Genomic DNA, 20322 nt, shown 5'->3' with positions numbered 1-20322 from the left:
GTTCACATTCCGTGTATAATTCAGCTTGCCCCATTAGGCAGGCTTTGGTAATTATGTATGCTCGAGCACTTGAGTTGCACTCATCACATCATCGCTTGAGCTTCAGCGGAATCCTTCCAATCGTCACGAGTATTAAGCTTATGCGGGCTGATGGGCATTAAAAACCCGACCGCTCTTACATACTCAATACTCGGTTTCTTTTTGCCATTTTCCCGGCCCTTTCTCCGCCCCGCCCATCTGTGGTTCGGTTTAATCTCGGTTGGCATTCTCCGCATCACTGCGGAGGTGGGTGGAGTAGATCCCTGCCACCATCTCCACCGGCATGCCTTTTATTGTAATGCCTTTTCCTCTTTTTCAATAATCACTGCACTTAATTGCGAGCAACTATTAATTGAATTAGAAGGACGCACAGCCACTCAAGCTACGTGGTGGGGGAATGTTGTCAAGGGGAGAGAAGGATTCCACGTTGCCAGGCACCGGAAAGTGGACTCCAATATCTGGAATCCCGGCTTCGCCAGAAATGTTTATGAAACCCTTGCTTCCGTCGAAGTGAGGGAGGCCGTAGTTTTCCACGGTGATGAGAAGGCCATACGGTACTCGGAAATAATTATCTCTACAAAGAAGGATAATTCAACGCAAGTTGAATGCAAATTTTAAACATTACAATTAAGTTTCAGAATTAAATTACGATTATCTAAGTAAATTTCATTTTTTTAATAATTAATCAGTAAAGGTTTTTTAATCAAAAATATTTCATCTAACTGTTAACGATTTTAAGCAATGAAACATGTCTGTAGATACTGCGTATCTAGATAATGTTTATATATAGGACAACGAAGAAAACATGATTTACCTATCAAACAAATCCGTAGGCATTGTAAAATGAATTTAATCATAACATGTACCCCCTAGGTACTAAGGCCAAGTATCTCCATACCTTCCATCTCTGTGCTAGCAAAAGTAAAAGGTAAAAGAACACGGGTTCGTCCTTTAGAGATTGTTTGTGCTGTCTCATGTCGGCGGGCGGATGCCTGCCCATACTGTTCCTGTTGCTCCTGATGATGCTGCTGCTGACAAAGATGCGATAATCGCTTCCATTCATGGGACTTAAGCCCGAAACCTGCCCACGCAGAAGGGATAAAGGGTTCAGAATCCTTTAGGGACACATTCGCAGGATGTAGTCAGTGATGTGCGCATTCGTCATTACGCGTGTGTGGTGGAGATGGCGGGACAATATTTTTTTGGGGAACGGAACTGCTTATGATTTCAATGGTAAATATTGGGTTTTTTTTTGGGAACTACAGTTTGCATTACCAAAGTGTACATCACAATCATTAAAATCACGTGCACCACTGTGTGGACTTTGTAACAAATTTAAAATTGGTCTGCAATTAATTAAAAAATGTTTGCTAAAGAAATGCTATAAGGTATTTTGGTCTTAAATCAATACGTTGAGACTGGCGATTTATATATTGCATTTAATCATGACGACCTTTAAAGCTCGTCAATGGGTCAGTGTCCATTTTTTTTTGCGATCCAGATCGCTCAACTTTGACAGCTTGGCGACCGCTCTCCATTAATTCTCCTTCCTTGAGGGAAAGGAAAACCGACCTGCACCTGCTGGGCATTAATTGGATCCAAGTTTAAATTACTATCAACTAAGACAAGCGAGTGTGATGGAGTCGCATGTGCGTGTGCTAAAGTTTTTCCTTTTTCGGGAGCGTGTCAGTGGCAGCCATTTGGCGTATAAATTTAAATTTGCAGCAGTCGGCGGAAATTGATGGTGATGGCCAAGATGTTGATGGAATCGCCTCAATTACGAGGAGGTCTGCGGCGGTCAGTTAAGCTCAAAGGATGCGGAGGAGGGCCATTAGGTGGCCAGCAGGATGTGAGGAAAACGCCTAGGCTGATGAAGATTGAGGGGACTGGTATCATGGTGGAGCCCTTTTCTTTATTAATTTCCTGTCCGCATGTGGTGCACCTCCAGCCAGGGAAAACAATTTGTTAGCTTGTCAAAACCATCGACCATCAAGTCCAAGTTTTTGTGGGCCTCCAACCCTTTTCCCCCACGACTCACGCCCACAGCTCTCGGCAGACGAGAGATAACTCGTTAACTTTGGGCTTTAATTCCAGCTTGTTTGTTTTGCGCCTGGGCAAATCTGCATAATGAAAATGGCAAATACATTGAAGTATTTGCCTTCGGAATTAACACCAAATTATAATGGTATCAATGGGGCGGCGATAGGGCGAGTGCATTAAATTAGCATAAAATAAACAGGGCGCACACAGAACTTGCAGCTCGGTGTTGCAGTTGCAGTTGCAATGCCAGCAAATGCAAAATGCAAAACAATTTCCGCAAGCTGAAACCGACAGACAAACAAACAATCGACGCAGCATTACTCCGAGGATGAGGATGACTCCGGGGGAGAACGAAAACCCTGGCCGGCCTGTAATTAAATTCAATTTGATGTACAGACAAGTGCAGCAAGCATAACAATACGAAACCAGAGAACGGATTTTGGCCCACTGTTCGACCTCCTGCACTAAAAAAAGAAAGTACTACTAAAATTATCTGCAAAAATTTTATTGTTAAGTTTAACTGTGCTATCGGTTAAAGAATTGTTCTTCCTAACTTAAGTTCACTAAACCACGGAAATATATAAAAAATACAGCCAGGAATCAAAAATGTCCTTTCTAGTGACTTCTCTCAGTGTTTGCCAAATGGACCCATTAGCTACGTAACCCATTTCAACCCCTCAGTTGTGGGGCTTTATGGCCAAATTTGTTGACCTGCTGCGTCCACTGATTGATTGAGTAGCGATTTCCAGCCAGGCCTTTCCAATCATTTCGGACCAGTCAGTCCTCAAAACATTTAGTTGTACTCTAACGGGCCGCACTAATTTCTCTGTTTCCGCGCTCCCTGCCTGGACGGCGGATAATGAACCGCACTTGGACCCAATGACCCATGGACCACTGAGCAGCGGCGTTGGTGCAGGAACTATGGAACAAAAGTTTAATTGCGTGGGTCAATTGATATCTACACGTGCCAGAAGCCCCAGGACTGCATCTCTGAAATCATAATTGGCAAGGGGTTGACATTTGTTTGGGGCAAGATTTTGGGTGGCCAAAATCATCAGGAATGCAAGTGTTGCTCCCTAGTCATTAGAACAGTTTCCGTGTTGCTGACGACTTAGCAGCAGACATTAGACCAATAAACCCAGTTAGACTCTTTTCTTTGGCGACTCCAGCAAGTTTGGCCCTAACTAATTAAGCAACAGTTTTCGGCACCTGGTTTATGCATAGTTTGGCGAAACCTGAAAAGTTTGCAGCCAAAAGTTGAGCACAAACATTTGTGTTGGCGGAAAGTTCTGTGAGCAGTTGGGCGCCAGTTAAGACTGTCGCTGCTCCTTGTATTGCCGACTTCTGTCCCCCAGAAGTCATTCCTCGCAACCTCGCCGCGTGTGGGAAATCCATCTGGATTTGTGGAAAATGTGACAGAAGAGCATGCGGGGAGATAGACGCACAGATACAGATACAAGCCCAGATACAGATACAGATACCCGCACTGGGAGATTGCCATGGCAGCTGTTCGAGAATAAAAGTTTGTGCCGGCCAAGTGCCTGATTGACATTCGCCGAGGCCTAATTAGAAAAGTTTTCCCAGCACGCATTCCTGCTGCTCCTGTGACGTTCGACTTGGGTTCGATTCACATGGGTTATTGGTTTTTATTGTACGTACAACCGATTGTTTTGGCCACTTTACGCGCTGGCAAGCGAGTCAAGCAGTACAAATTCCGAGTCAAATCAAATAAAAATAGCAATAATAATAAAAAAGAAGGCGTTGCCGCTCGTTTCCGGTCTTTTCTCGTCTCTTTCTCTTGTTCTCTCTATCTATGTTAAAACTTCTTCATCAACTAAATGTAATTTAAAGATACTTTTCACTGAACTGCGTCCTCATCCTTGGCGCCGGTGCCTGGTCGGATGTCTTACGCTGGAGACAAACACCAGAGCCGCGCTCGAGGAGATGTTGATCTGGTTGGTGGCTTGGGTGCTTAGAAGCACTTGCGGTGGACGATGCCGGGGCCGGACTCGTCGTACTCCTGCTTGGAGATCCACATCTGCTGGAAGGTGGACAACGAAGCCAGGATGGAGCCACCGATCCAGACGGAGTACTTGCGCTCGGGCGGGGCGATGATCTTGATCTTGATGGTGGACGGGGCCAGTGCGGTGATTTCCTTCTGCATACGATCAGCGATACCTGACGAGATCAGAAATAGAATCCATTAGTGGTGCTACAGAACCGAGGAGCTTGGGTGTACTCATTACATGACATTTTAATAATAGCATGCATGAATATGAAATATCGGGAAAGGATATATCCTTTTATATGGTTTATAAACCATTCTGTGAATTCTTCTTTTTTTGTAATAATGCGTGCATTAAATACTATTTTTTTAAATATCTCGCATGGTTTCGATCCCATTCCCTCGGAAGAATTTCCTCTGATCTTTATGGTCCTAATTAAAAGACTACGCACCTGGATACATGGTGGTGCCGCCGGACAGCACGTTGTTGGCATACAGATCCTTGCGGATGTCCACGTCGCACTTCATGATGGACTGGTAGACGGTCTCGTGGATGCCGCAGGACTCCATGCCCAAGAACGAGGGCTGGAAAAGGGCCTCTGGGGTGCGGAAGCGCTCGTTGCCAATGGTGATCACCTGACCATCGGGCAGCTCGTAGGACTTCTCCAGGGAGGTGGAGGCGGCGGCGGTGGCCATCTCCTGCTCGAAGTCCAGGGCGACGTAGCACAGCTTCTCCTTGATGTCGCGCACAATCTCACGCTCGGCGGTGGTGGTGAAGCTGTAGCCACGCTCGGTGAGGATCTTCATCAGGTAGTCGGTCAGATCGCGACCGGCCAGATCCAGACGCAGGATGGCGTGGGGCAGGGCATAGCCCTCATAGATGGGCACGGTGTGGGAGACACCGTCCCCGGAGTCCAGGACGATACCGGTGGTACGGCCGGAGGCGTACAGGGAGAGCACGGCCTGGATGGCCACGTACATGGCCGGGGAGTTGAAGGTCTCGAACATGATCTGGGTCATCTTCTCGCGGTTGGCCTTGGGGTTCAAGGGAGCCTCGGTCAGCAGGACGGGGTGCTCCTCGGGGGCCACACGCAGCTCATTGTAGAAGGTGTGGTGCCAGACCTTCTCCATGTCATCCCAGTTGGTGATAATGCCGTGCTCGATGGGGTACTTCAGCGACAGGATACCGCGCTTGCTCTGCGCCTCGTCACCCACGTAGCAGTCCTTCTGACCCATACCCACCATCACGCCCTGGTGACGGGGACGGCCTACGATCGAGGGGAATACGGCGCGGGGCGCGTCGTCTCCGGCGAATCCGGCCTTGCACATGCCGGAGCCGTTGTCTACGACCAGGGCTGATGCTTCTTCGTCACACATGTTTGGTTAGTTTGGTGCGGGCGGCACTACAAGGATACAGACAGAACGGTTATCCCTTATGCGGGTTACGGATTTAGGATGGGCGGACAAGGCGACACTCACGACGTGTAAATCCAACAGCGACAGCGATCAGAGTGATTCGTTCTGCGCTCCGGCAGCTGCATTTAAATAAGTTCTGTCCCGCCCCGCCGGCCCCACGCCCATGTCCCTGTCATCTTGAACAATTGTTCATCTAGTAACATGTTGATGAATTCCGCGATATGCTACGCTGGCTGGGGATCAGGCGTTTCCGGGGAGGGTGGCGAACCGGAGGGTCGGATGCACATCATTTCGATTTCACAAAAGTGTTCTGATTTCGGGTATTGCGCCTACGACAACAAATTGGATTACGTATTAAAGAATAGCCGCAACATAGAGCAGAGAAATGGGTACTACATTTTGGAGAGTTACAAATCAAAAGTCGATTTCAATCTAAAATAAGCTTTTTTGGTTTATTCTTAGAATTTTAATCCGCAGCTTGTGAAATTTGGGAAAATAAGGGTTGTTCTGGTCTCAAATTGTTAACAAATCAAAAAAGGCTCATGGAAAAGGCGGTCTTCGTTGTTATATTAAAGATATTTAAGCCCTTAAAATTGTAAAACGCTGAGTTTTAGCTAGTTAGTTTTGATAAATATCAAATATAATATATTTTTTAGAAATACAATATAAATATAAGTATAAACATACATAATATATATATTTTTTTGACAATAGCAAAATTGGGTATTCCAATTACTTTTAATTTAAGCATCAAATGACAGAAACAAAGCTGACAAATGGACTTATCTAACGAGCTTCGATTAAAGCTCTGACAATAGGCTCCCCGTTTTTTGATAGAATAATTTATTTCCATCAGGCCCTAAGTCTTATTAGTCAGAGCATTATCGGGATTTTGCGCTTGTTCAGAGTATTCAATTTGCTCCATTCCCAAATACCATTTATCACTTAGTTTCATTTCGTTTTCGCTAAATTATGTCTGGCTGCCAACTTTGCTATGACTTCGACAAAGAACAGAGGAGAGAACATATCGAAATATGCGCCAGGACTTGTATAGGCATCTGTAGATATATTTTTAAGTTTTTATATAAATAAACCCCCGCAAAACGGCGGCGGCAGCAACAAGAACAACCCGTGAACAATGCAATGCAGTGGCCAGCCTTTCCCCCAAGTTCTTGTTCTTGGTCTTGTGGGCAGCTTTTCCCTGCTCGAGTAAGAGAAATTGGTGCCAATGCTCTTCGGGGCCCCCACTCAGTCCATAGATGGTGTGGCCCGAATGTTGTCACACTCAAAAATGCAGCCAAAGCACTTGCGTTTATACATCTTATAAATGTTGACGCTGTCGTGTGGATTTCATTGAAATCAAATTGAAAAAATAGAATCAAATAATTTTGTACGGCTATGCACGGCACATAGCCCTGGGAGCCCAAAAGGGAAGCGACGTTGGGGGGATAGCGTAGTGAGTGCATGCGGCCAACAGCAATTTTGCGCCTGTCCACCGATATCGCTCGATCTCATCGTGGCATTAGCCACAAGATTAATGCCCGCTATTCTAATTAAGTGTGCCCCATCCGAGGAGCTGCATGCACACTGCTTCCACTGCAGCGAGTGCATTCCCCAAAGGAGCAAACTTCTGAGCTCCAACTTTGGCCCGTTAACTTTGCCAAGTGCTCGCCAACTGCGGAACACTACGTGACCACCCAGCGGATCAGGTACGGACACCATCCACGTATCATTGGCCGTACGCGCGTCGAGCAGTTGAAAGAGGTAAAAATAATGCCCGCCAGCAGGGACTTGTGGTTCCTCCGACTCAGTAGATAACTGCAACCAGGGGTGGTGGAGCACTGAATGCTTCGATATATTGCAACTTTTTCAGTTCACAGCTTAATGTGGCAAGGGATCGGATCAATTGGGTGGGCAGATAGTATTTGTAATCAGTGCTAAGAAAGTCTTAATTAGTGCTTAGAAGGTCTTGTTTCAATTAACAATTAGGAGTTACCTTTTAGGACATCACATTTTAGTTATTTCTTTTTTTAATAGATAGTTTTCTTCAAGTAGATATAGACGGACTTACCTCCATTCTGGGCTTTTGGTACTGCTCAATCTTCCCTTGCATCCTTACGGGCTGACCCCAACATCAATTTAACTTGAAGTTTCAAAAGGAAAATTCGGCGAAAAAGTTGGCGCGTTGACAGGACGAAGGAGCCACCTTTGGTGGCAGAACCAAATGGCACGCCCTGCCCGTCCACAGCTCCACCTGCTGCTCCTCCACGCCTCCTCCGGCCAGCACGCAATGCAAAAAGTTTTTGGGCGGAGAAAGGGAGCGAGGGGAGCTGAGCTGGCCTAAGAAACTTGCCCCAGTGCACAGAAAAATTAAAATACTTGCCACGCGGTTGCATTCCAAGCTGGAGGCGCCTCCGAGTAGCCGCGGTGCAGAACTATGCTTAGCTGCATTTCACGTTCCATGGCTAATTTATGATTTGTAATAGGAATACGCGTTTATATAGAACATAATACTTGCGAGAGATTGAAACTTAAAGCGCAATTCCTCCAGCTTTCTTCCAGTTAATTTTATTTTCTTGTATCCTCCATCTGCAGCGCGGAACTTTCGCTGCAAACTTTACGGGCCCAAGACAAGGGCTGACAGTTTTAACAACCTTCGCCCACTTTCCCCCCTCACTTTATTAATTACACAAGTTGTCTCGGCAAATATTTTTCACTCAAATTAATATATCCCATGTGGCCACGACGGCAGCTGTCATCGGAGCTGCACATCCTCGTCCTCGCCCTCATCCACATTCGGATCCGTATCCGGATCCACCTATCCCCACGTAATTACCCTTCGCTCAAAATGCACTCCTCTAAAAGATGACGAAAGAGCAATCTACTTCGGAACGCGATTCGGTATGCTACATCTAAGTACAGTTCAGTTTAAGGTTATTTAGTCCAACGGCAGGGTCTCGTGCAGCCACGTGCGGCCACCTCCCTCGGCAAAGTCGGCGGCGGCGTGGTCCTGCCCCTCGAGGATCCACTTGGTGGTCAGCAGCCCCTCCACGCCCACTGGCCCGCGGGCGTGGATCCTGGCGGTGGAGATGCCCACCTCGGCGCCAAGGCCGAACCGGAAGCCGTCCGCGAACCGGGAGCTGGCGTTGTGGAACACACAGGCGCTGTCCACGCTGCCCAGGAACTGCTTGGCCGCCGCATCTGCGAATGGAAATGGAAAGCGGGGGAGAGTGTGTGTGGAAATTTAGAAACTGCACAAATTGTGGCACTACGGCACTTGGAAGTATGGAAGTGCGGCAGTGTGGCAGTGCGGCGGGGAAAAGTGTTGAATAAAATTAATTTCCCAAATGATTTAAATTTGTTGTGGTGAGCTGCGGGGAATGGGTAGAATGGCTGAGAATGCATGCATGCAAAAGTTTGCACGCTAAACTTGCCCGACTTGAATTAGGATTCGGCTTTGGTTTCGGTTTCAAGTCGGAATGGCTGAATCGCTGAAGAAGTGCCTGGTTGCATGGCATTGAGGGCCAAATTGAATTACTGGTGGCGGTATGAAGTGGTCATGCCATCCCCCACACGAAAATGTACGCTCAAGTAAACACTGGCATTTAGAATAATAGCACTGGAATTCTTGAAAACAAAATTAAATATTAATTTAGCACTGTCGTGCATTACGGACCTTCAAACTATTGCATAAGGTTGTGATGAGAAATAGTAAAAATTCAAAAGATGCACTTATAAGCGGATACATTACCGCAAGTATGTTTGAGTACCACAACTACGTGCTAAGGAATTTCATAAGCAGTTAGCACGCTATTTCCTATACTATCTCATAGGTGGTGTCACACTTTTTACAGACACCCTGTTCACTGGTGCATGCCACATAGATACAAACACATTTTCAGATGCAATTTTAGTTATTGAAAACCCCGCCTGTCTGTCACACATAAAATCGGACATTCTACCTACTAACGCGCAACTGCAGCAATAGCCATTATGATGACCATCCCGACAGCCGTTTGCGATTCTCATTACCCCACAAAGCCCCAATCAAATCGGAGTGGAATGAGCGCAACAAGGGCTCAAAATGGGGGCTCGCAATGGGGGAGACCATTTTTCAACTTCGATTGCCGGCAATCGAAATTAATTTTCAATTTTCGAACATTTCGTTACCATTTTCCGTAACAATGACATCCGTGTGGCTGCTGCCGTACGTATGGATGTGATTAATGGCCTCGTCCAGGCTGGGCACCACCTCGATGCAGCACTCGAGGGCGCCGTACTCGTGCTTCAGGCTCTTGGCCGCCGGCGGGCCAAAGGTCAGCTGCTGGTTCAGCCGGGGTCCGGCATAGATTTTGACGCCCTCACGTTTCAGCATGTTGCAGACATCGCCGAAGATTGCGCCACTCATCAGGTCCTCATGGATCAGCAGGGTCTCCATGGCGTTGCAGGCTGAAACGAAGGACAGCTGCAGCCGGCTTTATGGGTTAATTGAGTGGGTGGTGGCCTACCAGCCGGATAGTCGCACTTGGCGTCGCGTGCAATGCGCAGGGCCTTCTCCAAATCCGCATCCCTGTCAATATAGACGTGGCAGACGCCTTCGGCGTGGCCCAGCACGGGGATGTGCAGCGACTGCTGCTGGATGCTGCGCACCAAGTCGGAGGAGCCGCGCGGGATGATCAGGTCGATGTGGTTCTCCATGGACAGCAGATCACTGATCTCCTCGCGCGTGGAAACCTTTTATGGAAAAGCAAAATTAATTGAAATATAAGTCATATTCATAATTAATTATATAAGTTTGAAGTTATTTTAAACAAAAACGAGTTATCTCTCTCGATCTCACCAGTGAGACAGCGTGCTCCGCTCCCACGGTGGCCAGCGCCTCCTTGACCAGCTCCATGAGAGCCTTGTTGCTGTGTGCCGCCTCCTTGCCGCCCTTGAGGAGCAGTCCGTTGGCCGAGGCCATTGCCAAGGCGGCCACCTGAGGCAGCGAGTCTGGACGGGATTCGAAGATGACCAGCAGGACGCCTATGGGCACGGTGACCTGCTTGAGCTCCAGCTGATCCGCAAGGCGGGTGCGTCTCAGTACACGGCCAACATTCTGCAAGAAAAGCAAGTCCGGATGAGATACGGAATGAGGGATATATATTATTATTGGGGTGGAACATGGGGTGGGAAAGTCAATTCACAAGTCAGCATAAATCGCATAATGCATACGCCATGTGGGACCGGGCCATAAAAATAACTCGATATTTATGCGACAGTTTCATTCGCAAGGAGAACCGAAAGGCTTCTCCTCCCACCGCATCTCGATTCCCCGGCGTCCATTTTGAGGCGTTACATAAATCAAGTCGCTCAGCGCGTCGTAATCTTTATTTATTTTTAATGGCCTGCTGTCCAACGCCCCCGCACTTCTGCTGACCCGCCCCTTGAGAGGGCCCTTCCTCCTCCTCCTGCCGTCGTGAAAAATCTCTAGAAAATTGGCTGCAGATAACATAAAGAGATTGCGGGTTGGTCTGGGCTGGACGTCTGCCGACAGCAGTTGGCTGGCCTTGTTTACATAGTATGGATGGAATGGATGGGATGAAGTGGTCCTCCTGCTCTTGCTTAGCCATTAAACTCGACTCGGGCGCTGGGTAAATTTGGTTATATGGCCATTATTATTGACTCCGGCATTGCAGGACGTCAAACTTTAAATTATATTTGCAAAGGACAATTGGATAAGTCAGAGCTTATGTACGAGTAGTGGAGCCAAGCTTAAGTAGAAGTATCCAAAGAAAAGTTTGATGAGGTTATGGGGACCTGAAATATGCTGGAAATACATAGCTTTATGAGAAGTCCTCACTGGAAATGGAAAAATGAGTGAAAAGCAATTTCGTCGAGCCAGCTCAGTATATCCAAAATGCCCCGGCCTAACACTATTAAATTATTCAGTATTTATTGTGTATTAAAACTTTCCGTGCGATGCGTAAGTAGCCCGGGTAATTGAAAACTGAAGCACTGCCAGGACACTCACCTATCCAACATGCGAAGGCTTCTGTGGGCCAGAGGCCAAACAATGTTCGTGGCATTTGTTTGTCGCAGGATAATAAAGGACAAAAAGAGGGACAAAAAACAAACAACACTTTTCGCCATCCGAGCGACATTTATTGAGTGCGTTATGGTTTTTCAGTATTCCCAGCCCGCTTCTTTATGAGTGTGTGCGCGCTCGCCTTTTTATGATTTTTCACGCTGCCGCCATTTTGTGTCACAATTTCGCTTGCCATTTTTACAATAAACTCATGTCCCAGCTCCACGACCCGCCCCTGAACCCAACGGAAAACTTTTTTTCTAGAGAAAAACATGAAGGAAAACTTTCTGCGTTTCCGCACAATCACATCCAATAAAACGGTTGGCTTGGGAGGACCAAACTCAAGCCCCCGGACCTCCAACCTCCATACCTCCCAAGCGATATTCGATCAACTCAGTCTGCTCTAAAAGGGGACAAGGGCACGGTGATGGCCAGGACCAGGACCAGAAACAGGACCAGGATGCGGGCTAATGTCACTGGCAAGACACCAAACGAGTGCGCATACAAGAAAGTGTCTTTTATCTTCCACTTGCTTAGCTCCAGCCCCATCCCAAAAACTTCCGGGCATTTAAGGCTGCTCCGGTGGCTACTTCCCGGGTGGATTGGTTAGGTCACCAGCAAGGCGAGCATCGCTACCGACTGGGGTGTCAATTTTTGTTGAAGTGTAAAATTGCTCGGAGATTTCATAATGCTGTTAAGGTTTGGAAACTGCATATGGCTCTCCAAGTCCGCCTTTGTTGCAGCTCATGAAATGGCCATTTTGCCAGTTTGCCATCTTGCAGGCAGACAAATCCCAGCCCGGGGCTAACTCAATTTGGGGCTGACTTTTCGACACTGCAACAAATGCAATTTGCTCGAACTCAGGTCCATTTCCAGGTCCAGGTCCAGGGCTGGTCCCTTAGCCACCACTCTGGAAAGTGGCCAGTAATTAAGTTCTCCTACCTTGTGACTGTCCTCGGCGATTTGCTTCAGGCCAACGGAGAGGTTCTTTAGCTTGGCCGGGTTGAGCGAAAGCCGCGACAACAACGGCTTGGCCAGTCCGCTCTTTTGCGCCTCGGCCAGGTCCTTGGCATTGGCGTCCAGGATAAACTTTTCGCGGCTCACCAGCAGATCGGCCAGGGTGTTGACAGCACTGGCCCTCTGAGCGGGCGTGAGAGCTTGCATCTGGCGACTCCCGGTTCGTGCTGAAAAAGGGGGGATACAGGGGGTAAGTCTGGGACAACAAGTTGGATCCGCCTAATTAACAGGCACTTTCGCCCAGCTGCTGCAGTTAGCCCTAATAACAATTAAATTGTTTTCGCCCCACTCGAAATAGCAACAGTACCGCACCACCACCCACTACCTAGGATTCTTCAGCAGACCCAGTTCTGGATGACCCACTTTCTATTTTTACCACCCCTTGCGGCATCCTCCTGCTGGCCTTCTAACGACCATTTGCCTTGTCACTCTCCGTTACCATCTTGCAAGTTGTGCGCCAGTAAATGTTACTATCTGTATGAGCTGGATACGGCTTTGGTCCCCGCTCCGGATGATTGGCCATCGATGTGGTTGGATGCCCGTTTGCAAAACCGCTAATTATGCGCCCTACTTGAGAGCTGAAAGCCCTTGCTAAACCTCTTTTCATTGTCTGGCCACATCATTCTCCGTCATTATCCTGTCGTCCTATAAGCCATTTGCCCTGCGGTCCACTCACCGTTCTCGGCCATCACCTCGACGGGCACTGCATTGGCGCTCTCGGTGGCCTCCGTGAAGAAGGTGCCCACCTTCCGGCCGCCAATTATGGTCTTGATGGCCTTCTCCTGCATTCCGTTGCAGATGACCACGCTGACGCCCCGGTCCAGGGCCCAGGTGGCCGCCTTCACCTTGGAGTCCATGCCGCCAGTACCCACCTGTGGGTGTTCAGATAAGTGGGTTAAGAACACAGAGGACGAGGCTGGATTACCTTTGACTTTTTGCCAAACTCGATGCTGTTGCTGTCGTCGCTGGTGTAGGTGTGCATCAGCTTCGCCCCGTCCTCCCACGGCGGCTTATTGTAGATACCATCGACGTCCGACATCAGGATTAGCAGATCAGCCTGCACCTCGGCGGCCAGCATGGCAGACAAGCTGTCGTTGTCCTTAATGGGAATACCCTGGAACAAAGGACCTGGTCACACGACGGCATCCCCGCACTCCAGCATCCAACTCACCCTCCTGGCTCCGCCGGCTGGCTCGTCGTCACGTATGAACATCGGCGGGGAGACGGCGTCGTTAGTATTTATGATTGGCACAATATTCAGGCTAATTAATTCGGAGAGCGTGCAGAAGAGATTGTTGCGTGTCTCCTCGTTGTAGAAGTCCGGCTTGGTCACGAGCACCTACACCCAAACAGCCATCATCTCGCTTAAATCTGTGTGTTCTAATTAGCTGCTGGATGTGCACCTAGGCTTACCTGGGCTATCTTGACTCCGTACTGGGCAAACATCGCGTCGTAGAGGGACATCAGACCCGACTGACCCACCGCAGCCGCCGCTCGCGGTTCCAGCGTGGCGCCGTCGAACTAATTTGGGATAGCAAAACATTTGAGTTTATGCTCAAACTTGGCTAATTCCAGCAGATACCTCTTTGCTATCTTTTGGGTTCAGGGTCTCGCGCATGGAAAGCGACATGAGGAGCTCCTGGGCGAGCTTCTGCTTTCCGAAGGCCACCGCTCCGCTGGTGACCATCATCACTTCACGTCCCTCCAAATGGCACTCGGCAACCTATCGAGTTGTTGGGTGAAGAATTGAAGAAATTGCGAATGTAATAATATATAAGAATATTACTTTGTGCTAGTTGTAACTTTTCCTGGTGAAAATTAAGATATAACAGATATTTAATGCCTACCTGCTCCACAATAGACGCCAGTCGGCCGAGTGCTAGTCCATGGTTGTCCTCTCGAGTAATGACTGCACTGCCCAACTTGACCACCAGCCTCCGGGCGTACTTCAACTGACTCCTTTCCGTGAAGGTGGGATGCGCCTTTTCCAAGCGCCGCTCCGGCGACACCAGCTGAAACAGGTCGAAACATAAGGCAACTTATTCAGGGCCAAATCGGTGTCTTATCGCCTCAATCGCCAAAGCCATAGAACTAAGGGAGGTCATAAATTGCGACAGCAGAAGAGTAAGCCATAAAAACAACAAATCGAGGCATAAATTGCAATCCAATTAATTAAACAGTCCGCGTCGATTGCACCTAATCAGTGCGTAATCAGCTAAACTGAAAACTGCAATCCCGAATTCCCTTCCCCTGTGGCGTGGCTCTTTTCGAATTCCTAATATTCGTTGTGTGTTAATTGGTTTTTTAGCCAGCGGCGTGTGTCCCAGAAGTCAGTTAGCCCCACACGCAGTGCATAATCTATTTTAAATCGCGGCTAATTAAATTGCACAATTGCGACATGGGATCATTACCACATAATCAGATCTTAAACACGACGGCCTCTGATGTGAAGGGCTTTAACCTTAAATTCAAACTTTTTCACCTGCCTTCTGGGTATTCGGTGTTCTGAAAATTAAATGCCGAAAAGAAACCCCAGATTGATTCGTGGAAAATAAACTTAAAAAAGTCTTCTCCAGAGTCCCGAACTGAGGCGTAAGAAAAGTGATTATTTTTTAAAAAATTAACGACGAGAAGTCTTAATATGAGACTCGATAGTATTTGTTTAATTTAAAACCTAAAGTTTATATGTATACTCTTTCAGGGAACTTTTCAATTTACTGACCGTGAAATTATTAACAAATATTTGCGGCTGAAATTGGATAATTTTTTAACCTTCGTTCGATTCATCAATGTATTTTTCAAAAGCAAATAAGAAGAAAGCGACTTTCTAAACAAAGTCAAAATACCCTTTCAATAGAGTACAGAAGGAGGATAAGATTAGCGCGTTGAAGAGATAACTGCTCAGAAAACAAGAGAGTAAACAGCGAATTTGTTTTTCCTACCCCAACAGCTGCAGCTCATCATCCCACCTCGCTCGTCCATCAATCAAAAGTATTTTTATTAGCTTTTTCTTTTCTTTTTGGCCCCAGCTCCATCGGTTTGTTTGGGCGGTGGCTTTGATTGCCTTTCAGGCGCAATAACATCAAATCGGGGCTTTTTGTACGTAGAACTCGTCGCGTTTGTCGTGTCGATTATTTCAGGAAAAATCAAGTCAAATTGAGGCGTAAATATTTTGATTTCGTTATGTTCGTCAGACAATTCTGATGGCAAGTGTCAAGTGCAGCTCAATAAAAGCAAACGTCGACAATCACGAATGCTCTGTTTGTTAACTTGGTTTAATTGTTCGCCCGCGTCTTATCACAAAACAACTTTTTATCACTATCGCAAAGAAATCCAAAGCAAAACGACCAATAAGTTTTACGACTGCGTCTGCCTGAAAACCGCCGCTGGAACCAATTTTTGTTTTGGCGGCTCTCATGGCGTATGCGTGATACCGAATGCAATTAGTCGAAGGTCAGGAGTCGCCTCGGGCCTCGGCTCCCATTTCGATTGTTTTCTAATCGAAGTGCAGATAGTGACCGGAATCGACTGCCCGCCCCATCTTCTGCCCCTTCCGTCCCGTGTCTGAGGCCTGTCAAATGCGATGACAGTCCGTGTAATTACTGAGCAATTAATGCTGGTGCTGCCACATACATGAGTTGTGGCTCCTCGCGGGCTTCACACTTATCTACAGTCGGGCCCAACCTTGACGATCTCTCGCAGCCCTCGACAGATGTTCGGCAATGATGTTAGTGGATCCCCTGACACGATGTCTCCCCTTCGCTGGCTGCCATTTCTGATGGGCTACACGCATGTTTGCCAGTGCTTCATGTTTACACGACATTTTTTGTTTGACTTATACCTGGTACTCGTACAGCAGTAGATGGGAGTATTAGAGGCAAGGGAACTTATACTGGAACTCTAGGGTTAAACGGGAAATGTGAGTCCCAAAAATAGTTTTATTTCTATTACTAACCAACGACAATGAACTTTGTATATTTGCTACCCATTACCCAAAGAATTTGCTGATTTTGGGAAATACAATGAGCGGAGACTTGAGTCTAGCACAAAATATAAGTTTAGGTAACCCATTATTGAGTTGAAGTAAAGGGTATTAGCCCTCTTCCTCGTTTAGTTATAATATTACCATTAATTGCCTTGCAATGTAAATAGTAATTGTGGTTTATGAGCCATCACAGCCCTGGAAGTTGGAAATTCCACTTATACAGCTCACTAATGGGTAATAAAGGTCGGGAGGGTGGACCCCCAATACAGACTTTTATTCTTTGCAGTCGGTACATTGACAAATGAGATTGAGAAAGTATACGCATTTATTTAACTTAATGTGCACGTTATTTCTAACTGGATTTTGAGAAACTGCTCCTAAACTGAATGTTGTGTATATGGTATGACCACCAGAACCCTAGACTATAAAACACATTTGCTTCCTATATTTCAAATAACAGCAACATAACCCAGCTGCCAAAACTATAATGCAATTTTGAAATACATGCAATAGTGCTTAGGCATAAGTCGCAGTGTTCTTTTTTACATTGCTCACATGATTCGAGCGCAGGGTATCTAATAGTCGGGTGCATGTAGCTTGCCTGTTTCGGTAGACTTTTTATGATGTGCCTCACACACGCACAGCTTGAAAGAGAGTCGAGACGAGGACCAAAGGCGCCATAACTGCCAACACGTGTCAAAATGAAGTGAGTCAACGGGGAGGTGGCGCCGCATGGGAATGGTGTGGCATGGAAGGGGTGGCTGGGTGGCTGGGTGGCCTGGGGTGGCGGGTAAAGGGTGCTTCACGACCCTGACCTAGGCAAATCGTTTTGAGTGTCAAAGGCTGGGCCTGATGTACGACATATGCAAAAGCGGTGTGGAGGGGAAGGGGCAGCCCCAGGGCAGGACACACTCGCAGTCCTTGCCTGAGGCCAAGCGTCACCAGTGTTGTTGCATATTTAAAGGGGTTTTAAGTTTATTGTGAAGCCACCCTGCCTTTCATTTCCCTTTTCCCCCTCCTGTTGTGTGCAAATACAATATTTACACTTTTAGAATTTATTTGAACACGTTTTTGCATTTGCTGACCCAATGGTCCTGGCGGTCCACCAGCTGTCAAGCTGTGACAACATTTTATCAGCTTGTCAGGCACTTTTCCCACTCCCCACCTCTCGACAATCGCCTGGTTTTCATGTCAGTGGAAATCAGACCGAAACTGTAAATGATTTACAGCTCCGATGAGTGGGAGTGCTTCGCCCGATGCTCATTCAATTAGCCTGACTCCCCGCTTTTGACGGCCCATTTGCCCCAGTTTATGACCTGGTTTAGGGTTACTCCGAAACCCTTTCAAGCTGTTGTCGGTCGACCATAAAGAACTTAAAGTTAAATCGCACTATAGTGTTTTGCCGCTTCGATTTGGCTCTGATTAGACATAAGTGGCAGGGAAAATTTTCAGCAGGAAGGCATAGGGTGTCCCCCCAATCAGCAGAAGCTGTTGAAAAGCTTATGCAATCAAAACAAAGCACTAGACTGAGAAGGGCCCCTTGTTGCTCATCATTACTAAAGGCGTGTGTTCGGTGTATCTGGGGAGCCAGAACCCCCCAGACAATGGCTTCACGTTCAGTCGTCATGACTCGGGCTGTTATAAATTTCTTCACTGAAATGTACATTAATCGACGCTTATCGGTCAATATACTGTCAATTCTTAATAGCAAATAAAATATGTTTCTCTGTGTGTGCAAATGTATGTCTGCTTAATAGAGTGGACCTTAAGGGGCAAATCAAATATACATTTTTCTCAATGTTCCTTTTCATCAGATCAATAATTCTTTCTCTTTTATTAGCATCAATTTTGATGATGGGTAATTTTCCTTTGTGGCTAAGGACAAAGACTCCCACTCTGAACAATTTTCCAAGCAGTTTCGCCACTGCACACATGATTCTCCTGACCTAAACACAAAGAACTGATAAGGATTGATCATCATCCAAAGGTCCATTCCCACTAGAACAAAACCGAGACGGACTTTGCATTCAAGAACTTTTCCATCGCCACCAGACGTAGGTCGTAAAATCACTGTCATCGCACTGCGGTTATATAAACCTCACTCACTGGCTGCCGGGGTCCGTGGGAGCTGAACGCTCGCCAGGCGTTTCTGGAGAATCCGTTTCGGAGGCTCTGGGCCAGCTTGAAACTGTTTTGCAGCATTTTTGGGAATCAAGTTAGAGGGGAGGGATTTTTAAGGAGCTATTACAAATCACGGAACGCGCACGGAACCGCTCCGTTAAGCCCGACGATTTCTACTGAGGCGAACCAACGGACTGACCGCCTTGGTCGCTGCTCGAGATAATGTGGGGCAAACATGTGTAATTGTAAGTGTTCATTGCGATTGCGATTAAAATTTGGTGTACGGCGGACTCTCTCAAAGTGTTATCAGTCAAGCAGCTATCACTCTCCGGTAGCTTGGACTGGGACAAACATTGAGCCGGGGAGAGAACGGGTCTTATCAAGTGGAGCAGGCGGCGGAAAGTGGCCTTATCTGGCGACTGGGTGTTTGCCAGGTCAATGGAGCAGTGCGTTTGGGTAGTGACGATGCAAGGTGTCACACGAAAACCCCTTGATGCAGCCAATCATCGTTGGGCCTCCACTTCAACGGAAACTCAACTTGGTGTTCTTCACAGTAAATTACCCATCAAATATCACTGCCACTCGAGCACTGAAAAGTACTTATAAAAAACGGGCCGTTTCAAATATTAATTAACTGCTGCAAATGTCAACTTGTTTACTTCGATGAAAGCCCCTGACCTTGTGCCCGCAAATTGACAGTGGCAGAATTTCAATGGGCGCATAATCAGTGCACATTGTGCAATCATCCTGCAGCCTTTATTTAATTATTTTCAATAAGCTCCAGCACCATTAATAAGGGAAACGACTGTCAGATTACCTGTGAAATGCAGGCTCTTCTAGCTCAGAACGTCCGGAATGGATTCCGGTGAACAGCAGCAACCAGTCTGGACTGAATGCCCGACTGACACCCGGACGCAGAATTATTTTCATAATTAAGTGACATTTAAAAGTTTTGTTGCAGCTTTGTGCATAGTTTTGTCCCGTCGTGTCCTGTGTCCCGTGTCCTGTGCATTGTCCTCGATTGCCATTGCAGTGCATAGAAAAGCCATAAAGCACAATGCCAAATGGCAACAGGCTCCTGGAGGGGCGGGGTTAGTGCTCTGGATTGTTTTGGGTTGGGCTGCCTGGGGTCAGATAAGTGCTGAATTATGTCCCCGCTTTCTTCAACCCCACAGAATCTGGCACAAGTTTTTCAATCGAATTGTGCCATTGTTTATGACTCGATCTGGGTTGTGTTTGTTGCACCAGCAATCCAAGAACAGTCGCAAGAACACTCTCAATCTATATGCCTCGGAGCGAATAAAAGGACGAGAACATCACGCATATGCCAAGTAGGCCACAGGAATGCTAAGAATAGCGAAATAATATAGTTCAGTTTCTTCTGTTTTTGCAATACGAGGTCGTCATAACTCATTGCTGCTTTTGTGCTTTTTTGAGCCCTTCTTTGCCAGTAGCTATTCAATTCTGGAGTTCTTTCAAATTAATATGTAAATATCTTATCTGCTTGTTGTATGCAAGTTTCCTCTGGCTGAATGCATTTCGGAGTGCGCTTTCAAAGAGCTTCCCAATTTAAATCCGGTTCTGAATCACAGTATTCGGCAACTGCTATAAAGCCAACAAAGTTGTGCCCAC

The 20322-nt window shown here is 47.0% G+C and overlaps 2 protein-coding genes across 2 annotated transcripts; both read right to left on the bottom strand.

Moving 5' to 3' along the window:
• Nucleotides 1–3700: 3700 nt before the first annotated feature.
• Nucleotides 3701–5669, bottom strand: LOC6616531 (actin, larval muscle). Its single transcript, XM_002040854.2, has 3 exons — nt 5564–5669; nt 4537–5487; nt 3701–4257 (listed from the first exon to the last, which is right to left on the bottom strand). Exons 2-3 carry the CDS (start codon nt 5459–5461, stop codon nt 4052–4054), a joined length of 1131 nt encoding a protein of 376 aa, XP_002040890.1. The 5' UTR covers nt 5462–5487; nt 5564–5669; the 3' UTR covers nt 3701–4051.
• A 2538-nt stretch (nt 5670–8207) lies between these two features.
• Nucleotides 8208–18879, bottom strand: LOC6616530 (delta-1-pyrroline-5-carboxylate synthase). The gene is made up of 12 exons (XM_002040853.2): nt 18676–18879; nt 14432–14596; nt 14167–14307; nt 13998–14105; nt 13756–13923; nt 13510–13698; nt 13261–13456; nt 12510–12751; nt 10341–10598; nt 10009–10234; nt 9671–9949; nt 8208–8701 (listed from the first exon to the last, which is right to left on the bottom strand). Exons 1-12 carry the CDS (start codon nt 18769–18771, stop codon nt 8439–8441), a joined length of 2331 nt encoding a protein of 776 aa, XP_002040889.1. The 5' UTR covers nt 18772–18879; the 3' UTR covers nt 8208–8438.
• Between the last annotated feature and the right edge of the window lie 1443 nt (nt 18880–20322).

This window comes from Drosophila sechellia, chromosome 3L (genome assembly GCF_004382195.2).
Source record: "Drosophila sechellia strain sech25 chromosome 3L, ASM438219v1, whole genome shotgun sequence".
In the NCBI taxonomy this organism is placed as follows: Eukaryota; Metazoa; Arthropoda; class Insecta; order Diptera; family Drosophilidae; genus Drosophila; species Drosophila sechellia.
Note: the sequence above shows the minus strand (reverse complement) of the source record. Positions and strands in the feature narration are given on the sequence as shown.

Coding starts and splice junctions, on each gene's coding strand:
- LOC6616530 (XM_002040853.2), bottom strand. CDS start 18,771: ATGCTGCAAAACAGTTTCAAGCTGGCCCAGAGCCTCCGAAACGGATTC. Junction 13,699..13,755: donor CAGCCGGCGGAGCCAGGAGG/GTGAGTTGGATG, acceptor CCTTTGTTCCAG/GGTATTCCCATTAAGGACAA. Junction 13,457..13,509: donor AGTTTGGCAAAAAGTCAAAG/GTAATCCAGCCT, acceptor GAACACCCACAG/GTGGGTACTGGCGGCATGGA.
- LOC6616531 (XM_002040854.2), bottom strand. CDS start 5,461: ATGTGTGACGAAGAAGCATCAGCCCTGGTCGTAGACAACGGCTCCGGC. Junction 4,258..4,536: donor CGGCACCACCATGTATCCAG/GTGCGTAGTCTT, acceptor TGATCTCGTCAG/GTATCGCTGATCGTATGCAG.